This window comes from Staurois parvus, unplaced genomic scaffold (genome assembly GCF_062004578.1).
Source record: "Staurois parvus isolate SC_StPar_1 unplaced genomic scaffold, SC_StPar_1.0 ptg000446l, whole genome shotgun sequence".
NCBI classification, from domain to species: Eukaryota; Metazoa; Chordata; class Amphibia; order Anura; family Ranidae; genus Staurois; species Staurois parvus.
Window position 1 is genome coordinate 985,340 of NW_028318242.1, and position 12,848 is coordinate 998,187.

Sequence of the window (12,848 nt, forward strand, 5' to 3'; positions counted from 1 at the left end):
TAGGTAGGCGTGCAGGAGGTTTTCATTATTCTAAACAGGTGTTCTTTCCATCCCTGTTCATGTCAATTGGGATGCAGTGGCTGCAAGGACAGATCTGATATCTGTGTAGGTGCAGATGCATGGACCCAATCGCAGACAGTGTGAGTTCAGACACAGGCACCCACATTGATGTCAAATTGGGAGCGGTGGCTGTGTCCATGCAGCTGCTGTGTCCCAATAGACATGAATGGGACTATCTGTGCATTCCCGTGCAGCTACTGTGTCCCAATTGTGTCCCAATTGACATCAATTGAACTGCCTGTATGAGGATGCACATAATACCTGTGCAGCTAAACATGGCCTCCCTGTAGTATGCCCTGTGTGAATGAGGCCTTAGGCCTTGTTTACAGTTGTTTACAGTTGTGTCTTACTAGGGGGCGGGGGGGGTGTACTTCACGGGAACAAGCTGATCCGAGAGAGAAACTGTTCTCTCAGGTTCAGCGTGCTCTGGACTGACAGAGAGCAGACTTGCACTGCAGCCGTGCTCTCTGTCAGTGATTGCCAGTAATCGCTGGGATCCGGCGGGTAATGACCAGCTGGGACCCGGTGATGGACACCCGCTGCCGCGATCGGTGGGACGGGTAGGGCGGGCACGCGCCTCGCGAGTGCCCCCTAACTGTTTTGCAGAGCGCCGTTTAAAAACGGCACTCTGCGCAGAGCTGGTTGGCAACCAGTTAAAGTTTAACTTTACTAACAGTTATATATTCACATATTAACAGACAACTGAACCAGTACTTGAAGAAATACTGTATACACATGTATAAATTTGGACATCTAGCCATGATTTCTTAATAGATACTCATTTTATTCATTTTTTTTATTTTTTCATTGCAGAGGCAAAAAAAGAGATATTTCTATCTGAAGACTTATTTATCATGGAAAATAGGATTTGGCTTTAAAAAAGTGAATGATCTGAGCTGTGTGATGATATCCGTAATAAATTGAAAAGTCAATTACTAAATTTAAAAGAATAAACATTTAACACAACTTTCATAATGGTGATATTGCTGTAACTGCTGCCTTTCTGGCATGCAATTAAAGTAGTGCTAACAGTTTTGGCTGCAGTGCATTTTATGGCCAATACACATTTTCAGCTCCTACATGCCAGGAAAAGGGCCTTTTCAAGTGGATTTTATTACTATAATAAAAAAAACAAGTTTTTGGTTAAATGTTCTTGCAAACATACGTAAAAGCCACACAATACTAACAAGGTATCAGTGTGATTTCATTTAATTTTCTGAAAATACCAACTTTAAGACATATAAAGAAATGAATTTCATTGCAGATATCATATTTAGGATTGACACTGGTATCAGGCCAATAAAGCTGAAAAGATTCACCAGATGGTGGTACAAATTGTAAAGCTGGAATAATTTCTGGTGCACCCGAAAATAATATTATGCATTGTATGCCTTAGGCAGGTATTGGTTACAGTCAACATATCCTGAGACCAGGAGAACTAAAAGATTGTGTGTGTATAAGATGTTCAGCATGAATGTGGGACATAAACAATAAATGCCAGTGTACAATACTTATGAATCATACATACGTAGGAAGAGAAGCTCACAGCATACAATGAAATCAGAGCACACAATTTCAGTACATCAGAGGAGCCAGTACAACTCTGCAAGACTAAGCATTAAGGCTGGAGTTCAGTTTTGAACCTCAGCTTTAATATCCTTTACTTTTGAAGAACTGTGCTCGTCCAACAACATCATTGGCATAGTCTTTTCCAGTTGTGCGACGGTCAACATCATTTATGTCCCTCACATTTCCAGCTCCGGTGTTGTATCCAGCAATAGCTCCTGCAAGAAGTTTACAACAGTTAGGTTATGCATACTATGTTAGTGTAATGCATAGTAATTGCATAAATTCAGGATTTCAGTTATAATAACAAGCGATGGGTCTGTGAGACCAGAGTTGAATCATCCTGGAAAAGGTTGAGGAGAATTGTGTACATCTATAGCCTTAAAGCTGTACAAATAACAGATCAATGGGATTTAAGTGGGTAAACCCTGCCATTCCACTAATTCTGACAAGATCTTTTTCTGGTTGAAATTAGCATAACAAAGCAATCCCCGGTTTTAAAGCTCTAGGGCGAACATTAAAAATAAAGTGATGATGGGCACTCCTGGAGGTACCTGCTATCACTGTTAATTTTGACATCAAATTTTGATTTAGTTTTAGTCATAATTTAGTCATCTGAATTGTTTTAGTTGCATTTTAGTCGAGTAAATCTGCAGTACATTTTAGTTGACTAAAAAAAAAAAAAAAGTTGACACTCCACTTCCTCAAACTCAATCTTTCCAAAACTGAGCTCTTCGTATTCCCCCCAGCCCGTGCCCCCTCCCCTGACTTCTCCATCAAGATCAATATTACAACAATCAGTCCCTCCCCTCATGCCAGGGTGCTAGGTGTAATACTAGACTCCCATCTGTCCTTCCAGTCCCAAATCCAATCGCTGTCCACATCATGTACACTTCACCTCCGCAACATCTCCAAGATACGCCCGTTCCTAACCTCGGAAACCACTAAGCAACTTATTCACTCCCTTGTTATCTCTCGCCTTGACTATTGTAACTCCCTCCTCATTGGCCTACCTCATCGCAGGCTATCCGCTCTTCAGTCTATCATGAATGCTGCTGCCAGACTCATCCACCTTACTAACCGTTCCATATCTGCCACCCCTCTCTGCCAATCCCTCCACTGGCTTCCCATTGCTCAACAAATATAATTCAAAACATTAACAATAACATATAAAGCCATTTATAAATCTGCCCCAAATTATATCACCAATCTTGTCTCCAAATATCACCCAAATCGTATTCTCCGCTCCTCGCATGACCTCCTTCTCCCTAGCTCCCTTTTCTCCTCCCATGCTCATCTCCAGGACTTCTCCAGAGCTTCCCCCATCCTCTGGAACTCTCTACCCCAATTTATCAGACTATTGCCGACTCTGCTCACTTTTAGGCGATCTCTGAAAACCTATTTCTTCAGGGAAGCCTATCCTGCCCTCAGTTAATAATGGAATCTTCTACTCCTCGTACCAGTTCATCCCCTACAGTTACTACCTTTTTTACCACTAGCCCCTCCCTCTTAGATTGTAAACTCCAAGGAGCAGGGCCCTCCTATCCCTCTTGTATTGAACTGTATTGTTGCTGTATTGTCTCCCATTATATTGTAAAGCACTGAGCAAACTGTTGGTGCTATATAAATCCTGCATTATAATAATAATAATAATAATAAAGCACCCTTAACACAAAAACTGTTTTTATTGCAAGCTAATTTTGAGAGGAGATGTATTATGGCCCATTTATACCAAGTGTGTTAGGACTGTGTTGGCCAGCCTTGCCCAGCACAGTCTCAATGCAAGACACGGCAAACGTCTTGTTCCCTTTTATGCTACTTCATGCCTCTGTATTGCGGTGGTGTGCACTGAAAACAGTATGACATGCAGTATTGTTTTTCAGTGCAGTGTGGTGCAACACAATCCACATCACACCATGCTTTGGTCAATAGACCTTCATGAAATGTTGCATTCTAATGCAGCTGCTGGTGAGAACAGGCCCTTAACCATGAGTGTGATACAGACAATACTTTTCAACAGAGTCATTGCTTTTCTACATGCTACATATGTTCTTACCTTTCAGTATATTTTCTTTGGATTGCCCTCGAAATTTATTCTCAATTTGGTTGTATGTTGAAATTAAAATATCTACTGCCTGGGCAATATGTGTTTCACTATCCCAGGCTCCTATAGGTTTGTGGTACTGTTCATCAATCTGCCAAGGCAAATGCAAGTTATAAGCAGCTTTAATGAACACCATCAAATAGCTGTGATGATCTACAACATTGCTAATGCTACAGCTAAACCCTTACATTATTTAAGGCATAAGTGGTGTATTGGTCCACTGGAAGAGAAGAAACCACTTTGCTGTGATCTAGCACACAAATAAAGGCAATATGAAGAGAACAGAAGAAGATAGGACTGTACATTATATATGCCACCATTTATAGTTATTACAAGTTGGGCAAAGCAAGAACTATATTGTAGAATTATAATAAATACCTAGAAGGTGATTGGGTGTTTGTTGTGTGTGTGTGTTTTTTTTTTTTAATTTACATTGTTTTAACCCCTTTCTGCCCACCACAGCATCCTTTAAACTCTCTGGAATGCCTGGGGGCTGGAAGGATCAGTGATCATGTGACCACTGTCATTTTTTTTATGCTGAAAGTGCGATCTCAGCACATGCATAACGGTGCCTAGTGACATATATGTGCAGTTTGTAGGCGTTAAAGCCCACCCTTTGTTCCCACACATATGCGTTGGGTGATCATAAAGCGGTTAAGCAGTAAAATATCAGGTATACAAATGGGGATTTCATGACCTTTTGCCAAACATATAGCATAGCAAACACATGTACAGTTTTTTTGTGAAAAAATTATGTATATCTGTGACTGAACCATATGAATATGCAAGTGGATGTAAACCCTTACACCCAATGAAATAACTAGTCTCATGTGATACACAGGGTTGAAACAAATCCTCCTACATAAGTCATACCTGTTTATATGTAGCCCTCTCTACATCCTCCATAAAACATACAGAGCAAAGGCTTTTTCTTAGCTCTAGAAGCCAGGGGGAGGAGATCTAATATTACACACTGCACAGCAAGGAGATGAGAGCTGAGTGTAATCGAAGACCTGAGTGGAGGGAATGGACTCGCCCCCCTCTACACACTATCAATCACCTGTTGTATGCTGGAGCGGAGAGGGGGGGGGGACACATCACCCAGGATTCTGTGGTGTGGAGTTAGACTGTCAGAAGTGACTCATGCAGCTAGCAGAGGAACAAGAGATCAGAGGCAGGTACACACTATTGAAGGATATACTTTGTTACGTTCTCATTTAAGAGGTTTACAACCACTTTAATTTCTGCATACCACTATTAACAAGTAAATATTGCGGAAAAATAAAATTATGTATTAACCAATCATGGGCATGGCTAGAGGGGGGCATACGTTTTGAGATAGGTACATTTAGAGAGACTTTACCACTCATTCATGCCACAGTGACAGTCTTTTGTTAAAAAAAAAAAAACTGACCCACTTTTCTTACCTTCACCACACTACACCACCACAATTTCATCCTTTGGAGCTAACAGTCAAACACTCTGTAAACTAGGTTTAGGATGGTGCTGGAAATGGTTCACAGTATTCATGACTTCCTCCCCTCTTTCACATAACAGTGTTCGGGCTCACCCATTGGCTACTAAGGCTTGAGCCCGTTCATCCTGGAAGGAGGTCCTATGCTCCACCATACCCAGAAACATTGGATATTTCCCAAGGGCAAAGCAAATGGAGGTCAGGGATTAGGAGCGTTGGTGGAGGTTGTTCAAAAATTGTTGAGAATGTTCACTTCATTATCCAATTACGTGAAAAGCAAATCCCTATTTATTTGCTCATCTTAATGTTATTGCATAAATTATTTATTTAAGTATATACAAATTACTGTGTAATCATTCTCCTTTAGTGCCTGGTCACACCGATGCCATTTCAGGGGCGATTTGAGAATTAAAATCGCATCTAATGAATGTGAATGTCAGTGTTCTGTCCACAGCAGAGGTACTCGGAGACCTGCATGGCTGCAGAAATGCACGCTGGCAAATCTATGCGCATTGGCGCACGGACGCAAGCCGGAACACTCATGTGCACTGGCACATAGTTATGCATGCATTAGCTCAGTTTGGCGCAAGATGGCCTTTATAAGGAAGCCCATCACTCCCTCAAATTGCTGGTTGATCTCTGGATCCCCAGTACTTTTGTCCATGTTCCCTTGCTACTGTGATCTCCTGTTACCAATTTGGCTTGTTCTTGGGCCTGTCTTTTCTGCCTGACTCCTGATCTGACCCTGGCTTGGCTAACTGATATTCTCACCTGCTCTCCTGATCGGATCTCAGCTTGGCTAATAGATATTATCACCTGCTGTCCTGATCTGACCTCGGCTTGGCTAATAGATATTCTCACTCGCTCTCCTGTGTATGACCCCGGCTATCCTATTGACTACGTCTGCTCCAATCTCCACCCGGCATCTGACCTTGGCTTTGAACTGACTACTCTGTGGTCCTCTGGTACCCTGAAGGCCTGCATACCTCTCACGGGCACCACCTGTCTGCAGACACCATTCCAGTGCATCAGCTGTGCTCCTGGGTATACCTCTGACAAGCACTCCTACAGGAGACCTGTGATACTTTGGCCCTGACTCCTTCTGTCCCATATCCAGGGGAGTCTGTACTTAGCCACAAGGGAAGCCCTCTCTCCATTGGCCTCTAACACCAGGTACGTGATAAAGTGTCTTAACATGTGTGATTTGCTGCAGCGCGATTTCTAAAGTAGTTCTTGTATTACTTTTCCTGCAGTTTTGTTGCGATTTCACATACATAGAATATAATGGAAGTCGCACTGCAAATTGCAAGAAATCGTTGACAATCTTCACAAGTAGTATGAAAAGTCTTCAGAAATCGCACCTGAAATTGCACACAAATGATTTTAAATCACAGCAGTGTGGCCGGTGATTTAGATCTTGTTTGCATGTGCAGTGGTGTGCCACGAAGAATCGCTTTTCAGAGACATTTAACAGGTGGCTCAAAGAAGAAATATGTTACCTTCTGAATGCTTTCACAAGCGAAAGCCCACAGCACTGCATGCATAATTTGCAGTTGCAGCACAGTCCCATGCACTTAAATTGGTCATGTTTAGCAGTGGTACTGTCTGCCAAACATGTCAGGCTTTATGATATTCTCTGTGCCACATCTGTAGTGATATGTACTAACATGTTCACTGGCCATGTTATTTTGCTGCTCGAGGGTTGGGGGATCAACTGCCTGCTTTTTCACTTGTTTGGCTGCCTGTGTAAACAAAGCCTTAGTAAATTAGTCTAATCTTTTTGTGTGATATACAGTATAGACAATTTTTCCTGATCTGTGTATGTGTTTGAAATATCATTTGTGATATATGTTCATTTTTGGTCACCTAGTGACTTTGTGTATTGACCACCAGTAATATTGTATGTATATAGTACTGTGCAAAAAATAAAGGCAGGTGTGAAGAAATGCTGTAACATAAGAATGCTTTAAAAAATAAATTATATTTTAAATTGTTTGTTTTTATTAATTTACAAAATGCAAAGTGAGCAAATAAGAAAAAACTAAATCAAATCAATATCTGGTATGACAACCCTTTGGCTTCAAGCCAGCATCAATTCATTAACCACTTCATGTCCAGACACTTTCACCCCCTTAGCATAGTAAACTATACTATTGAACTATTTTGCCAGGGGCTATTTTTTTAGACATGGAAGGCTTTAGCTTTAACCACTTCATGCCCGGACACTTCCACCCACTTCTTGTCCAGGGCAATTTTCAGCTTTCAGTGCTATCACACTTTGAATGACAATTGTGCGGTCATGCAACACTGTACCCACATTAATTTTTTAGCATTGTTTTGAGACAGATAAACCTTTATTTTGGTGGTATTTATTCACCACTGAGATTTTTTTTTTTGCTATATAAAGTCCAAACGTTTTTTAAAAAAGTGTTTTTTTTAGAATATTGTGCAAAAAAATAATATTTCATCATAAATCTTAGCCAAATGTATTTGGTTATCTTTTTAGTAAAAAACAGTAACCCAAATTAGTTTATAACCAAAAATTATAATTTTTTTTTTACATTTTTATTTAATTTTTTTTATATTTATTTATTATTATTTATGTGTTTTTTTTAACATACTGTCACCCTAGGAGTACAGTGTTACCATAGTGACACTGTACTACTTGTGGAGGGTGATTAAGATTTTTTTTAATTTTTTTTACACTGATTGCTTTTACACCCATCAAGGCTGTAAAAACAATCATTTCTCAATGGCTGCAAGAATGCAACCAGTGAGAAGGAGAAATACTGTGTGAGCTGTGATTGGTCACAGCTTGTCACATGGTACAAGGCTGTTGTGAATAGCCTTGTACCATGTGACCTCTGTGATCATTCACAGATTTCACATGTAGTAAGCAATGATGTCAGAAGTGACATCTTGCTTACACCTATTCACACAGAGGTCCCGTACAGTGATTGGTGTTCCGCTGTGTCCTCCGGACAGAGCGGGCACCGGATCGCGATGCCGCGCGCTCCCAGGGAGCACACACAATCCAAAATGGCGAGCGCCGTTTATGAACGGCAACCCGCCCCTGGACTGCCACCGTCTGGTTGTTTATATACAGCAGCCAGACTGGAAGTGGTTAAGCTCTTTTAAGGAGGCAGCGTTGGGGACCATAGACACACAGATTGGCCAAGGAAACATATTGCAGCAGATGAAAGACACATCATGCTTCCATGCTTCAACATTGGCAAATGTTCAGCAGTGCCAGCACAGAACTGGTGGAAAGCAGTGGGACTCAGGAACACCCATCTACTGTCTAGCCAAAAATAGTCTACATGGAAGAATTTTGGCCAAAAAGCCATAACTCCAATGTAAAAAAAAGGCTAAGTGGCTCAACTATGCACAAAAACATAGAAACTGGGGCGGCTGTAGCAGGAGGCAGTTTGTTAGCCGAAAGGGGTGGACAGCGGTACAATAATGAGTATCTGCAGGCAACAGTGAAGCATTTGAGAGGTTCCTTGCAAGTTTGGGAAATTATTATTACATCTTATTACTTACGTATTTAAATAAACCTGTGTACACATAAAAATGCCATTGAAAATAGCATATGGTGAACATAATGAATAAAGATCTAGAATAATGGCAGCACCACTTCACATGTTCTATAAGTAGATATAATCCTAGTACCTGCATCAGGCCAAAGCCGCCGTTATGGGCACTCCAACCATTTTTCAGAATGCTTCCTCCACGTGATTCCCGGGACATAATACCAGCAATGACAGATGGATCCATCTGTTTTTGTCTAGCCACTGAGAGAATTATACTCTTGTATTTATTTATCCGTCCTAAGTCATTCTGGGCCAGACTTTTTGAAGCCTCAACTCCTTCATAACAAAAAAAAGATGAAAATATGTCAGTAGTGATCTTTATATTGGTATTTGAAAAACAATGAAAACCTAACACAGTAGAAGTGAGTAACATATAGCAGAATGAATCAGCACCAGCTATTTAAACTTTTTTTATAGCAATGCCAGTGACTGTGCAGTTTAAGTAACAGGATATTTCACATGTGGAGAAAATGTTTTCTATAATTTACATTGTAGTAGTAGTAGTATCATCATGGAATAACAAACATTTCATATTCATAGGCCATGATATTACAGGTAAAGTGGAACTCAGCTAAAATGTATTTTTTACTTTTTGACAGAGCAAAGAAGAGTTAGTAGCTCTGTCAGCATCTGATTGCTCTCTGGGTCACCAGTAGGGAGTTAGGTCACTGTAACTGTCTTATCAGTCCTAGCAAGGCAACCTCTATCTAGTTGCAAACTTCAGCAATTGCTTAACCTTTTAACCCTTCTGTTACTTAAAGCTAAACTCTGGAAAACATAAAAGTTATCCCTTGCAGTGGGACTTGTTAAAGTAGATTTACTTACCCAGTCCTCAGCTCCTCAGTGTTGCTAGACTGGTCCCTGCAGTGTCATCAAGATCAGTACAAGGTCCATAGCCTTGCACTGGATTTGATGACGCCGAGGGACAGTCCACCAGCAGAGCATAGGGAAGTTCTATATGCTGCAGGAGAAGAGAATCAGGTAAGTAAAAGCACTTTTACTCTCCCCTAGACTAAACAAGCAATTGATCCTTGCAGTATGGGTGCAGTTCCACTGCAAGGGATAAATTTCAAGTTTCCCAGAGCTGAGATGATTAAAAGGAAAAAGGTACTGAGAGAAATATGCCATTGCTGACCTCTTGCAGAAAATGCTGTCCTTGGCGTCGATACTTTGTATGTCATCAGCAAATGAAGACTAGCGACTCAAAATATTAGGGTCAGCATAAAGATAAAATATTATAATTTTCAAAAGAAGAGTAAAAGTAGCCTATGTATTTTTTGAGTACTGGTCTCTTTTAGCACTAACAATATTTGTTTTCCTGCCTTTTTCAACCATTTATTTTGTTAAAATATTGCAAATCTGCCAGCCTTTAGCACTCTACTTTGCTTGCTTTGGGACTTTAAAGCAACAGAAGCTCCACTCATTTTGTGGCATAGAAAAAAAAAATATATAGTATATAGGTAAGGCATGACGGTTACCTATAATAGAGTGTTCCCTGCAGAGTTATGCAGAAGACCCCCCAGACACCACACGACAGCCTGTATTTTATGAATGATTTGTAAAATTCAGCACGCAGCATGGACAAAATGCTGCAGTGTCCTGTAGAAAATGTTATCGGTCTATATTATAAGTAGCCCCCTTAGTCACTACATTCAGATTAGTAATAACTTACCACAAGATTTCAACTTGTCTTGTTTGGCTGTTGCACAAGTAGCACCAGTCGTGGGAACTTTATTGATGTCCCCATAGATTCCAGATGTGTATACAGTGGCTAGAAAAGAAAACACACGGTCAAATCTCCATTTAGAAATTATGCTGCCCAAGGGTACTAGTAACATAGTTAATCAGGTTGAAAAAGAGACACAAGTCCATCTAGTTCAACCAATAGATACAAAAAAATAAATATAAAACCTCCATTTACACAAAATTCTATACTCACAGTTGATCCTTGGGAAAGAAAAGAGATTCAAAGCATGATCCAATTTGCTCTAGCTGGGGAAAAAAATCCTTCCTGATCCCCCAGGAGGCAATCTGATATTCCCTGGATCAACTACCCCTGTTATTACCTATAAATGTTAGTATCCAGTTATATTTTTTGCCATATGAATAATGTAATACATGAATAAACCCCCTCAAGGACCCACTGTTGAGGTTAATGGGCAATGTCACTGGTAGATGTGACATATCACCTCCCAGCCATTTGTCAACTGCTCTCTGAAAAGCTATCCAGGTCAAATTACTTTCAGAGAGGTTTAAAAGGCTGCCACTAACTCTGCTAATGTGCACCTTTTACTAAACTTTCATTTTTCTAAAAGTTTCATTCGTGACACCCTTTATAATCCTTGGCAGACCTTAAAAGGTAGAAATCATCTTGGGGCATATGCATGAAGATGATTAACATCATGCAAAGCAACAATGTTTAGGTGTGCAGCGCAAACACATGATTTCTGAGTAATTGATAGAGGTTACTGCACCTTGTTAGTTGCTTTATTAACAAAATATACATTTGCGTGTGTGCCTAGTGAATAAATGGATTAGGGTGGAAGAGGCTGTCCCTATTTGAGCCTGCGCTGCATTTAAAGTGTTACTAAACCCACAACAATAAAATAAGTCTGTGTATGTAGTAAAACATGCTTGTTATACTCACTGTGGAACCTAAAGGGTTATTCCTCCACATTGTGTAAAAAGGATGTTTGATCCTGTCTTCTCTGATCCTCCCCTACTTTCAGTATCTCCAAAATGTCTTCTGATAGAACAGAGGCTTGGGGACAAGCCGCACATGCTCAGTTTGGCATGTATTGCTAGAGAGGGTTTTTTTTTTCCTTGGGAGGGTGCATGTGATCAGCACAGAGCCAATCAGCACTGTCTAGACAGAAGTTAGGGGTTCTGCATCCTCCTACAGGAGAATGAAAACTCCTCTTACAAGCTCTAACCAGTGCTATGTTGGACACTGATAGAAGTCACAAGACTGCTCTAACTGCTGATGGGAAAAGATATTTAGCAGTTTATATTTACTAAAATAATTGCATTTCCATGTTCTGTGTACTGTGGGAGACCAGATCTAGTGAATGCAGGACCCTGGGTTTAGTAACACTTTAACTGGCTTAGGTGAGTGCAGAGGCTTCTGGGAAGTACTTCTGTTGAAGAAGACAGGAATGTGGTCCTATCATCGTGGGTGAGAATAGGTTGCAAAGGATTCCAGCATACACACAATCACATAGTTATGGAACTTGTGACAAATTATTTGTGCCCTGCCTAGAATTCAGCTTTATTAACCTAGAAGCCAAGACAAAACAGTTCATTGCTATACCTGGTTCCTTTTGTCAGTATCAAAGCATATGTACATGTATATCAATGGAAATCAAGCATTTTTTTAATTTTAGATTTGTAAACCTCACCGCATATTTGATTACAGATGAAGACTAAAAGATAAACTCATTTTGTAATTACATTTTAGTGTACTTACTGGCCACAGTGGAAAGAATAAGAATTGCAAAAAAACTCATGTTTGTGTTCTTAAAATACCTAGAAGAAACAAAAACATTAATGCAGCATTCCAAGACATGATATACAATAGTGTTCACATTCACTGATTATTGTACCTCACAGTCGTCTTGCTGTGCAGAATGTGGAAGGAAGCTTGATTGAAGTTTTATAGCCGTTTTAAAGGAGAGGGATGGTCTCTGGCTCAGCTGTTTACAATAAATGTATCTGATTCCAGAAAATTGTTGGGAAATTTTGGAAAAACCCACTTGAATATTGCATTTCAAAATTATTTACTTAATTACTAAACATGTGATGACCTTCCACTTTCTGCATTCACGTCCTCTTAGCTACAGGGCAGCCAATTGTCTACTAGAATTTACAAAAGTGAATTCTTTCTTCTTCACTAAATCCAGTCCTAGCAGGATTTGTTTATTTGGATTTCTCAATCTAATCCCTTTACTGGTTTCTTTATAATGTCGAAATGAGTATCTGTACTATCTACATCAAATGGATAAGAAAACTACTTTTGTTCTGCATATAACTGAATGATGGAAAGTAAAGGCAG

The 12,848-nt window shown here is 40.1% G+C and overlaps 1 protein-coding gene across 1 annotated transcript; it reads right to left on the minus strand.

The window, feature by feature from the left end:
* Window positions 1–823: 823 nt before the first annotated feature.
* On the minus strand, window positions 824–12,318 carry LOC149453601 (lysozyme g-like). The gene is made up of 5 exons (XM_089688092.1): window positions 12,264–12,318; window positions 10,470–10,568; window positions 8,877–9,073; window positions 3,683–3,821; window positions 824–1,844 (listed from the first exon to the last, which is right to left on the minus strand). The coding sequence occupies exons 1-5, from the start codon at window positions 12,301–12,303 to the stop codon at window positions 1,711–1,713; spliced, it is 609 nt and encodes a 202-aa protein (XP_089544218.1). The 5' UTR covers window positions 12,304–12,318; the 3' UTR covers window positions 824–1,710.
* Window positions 12,319–12,848: the final 530 nt, after the last annotated feature.

Coding starts and splice junctions, on each gene's coding strand:
- LOC149453601 (XM_089688092.1), bottom strand. CDS start 12,303: ATGAGTTTTTTTGCAATTCTTATTCTTTCCACTGTGGCCA. Junction 3,822..8,876: donor GCGGCTTTGGCCTGATGCAG/GTACTAGGATTA, acceptor TTGCCTTGGCAG/ATTGATGAACAGTACCACAA. Junction 1,845..3,682: donor CAAAGAAAATATACTGAAAG/GTAAGAACATAT, acceptor AACTTCTTGCAG/GAGCTATTGCTGGATACAAC.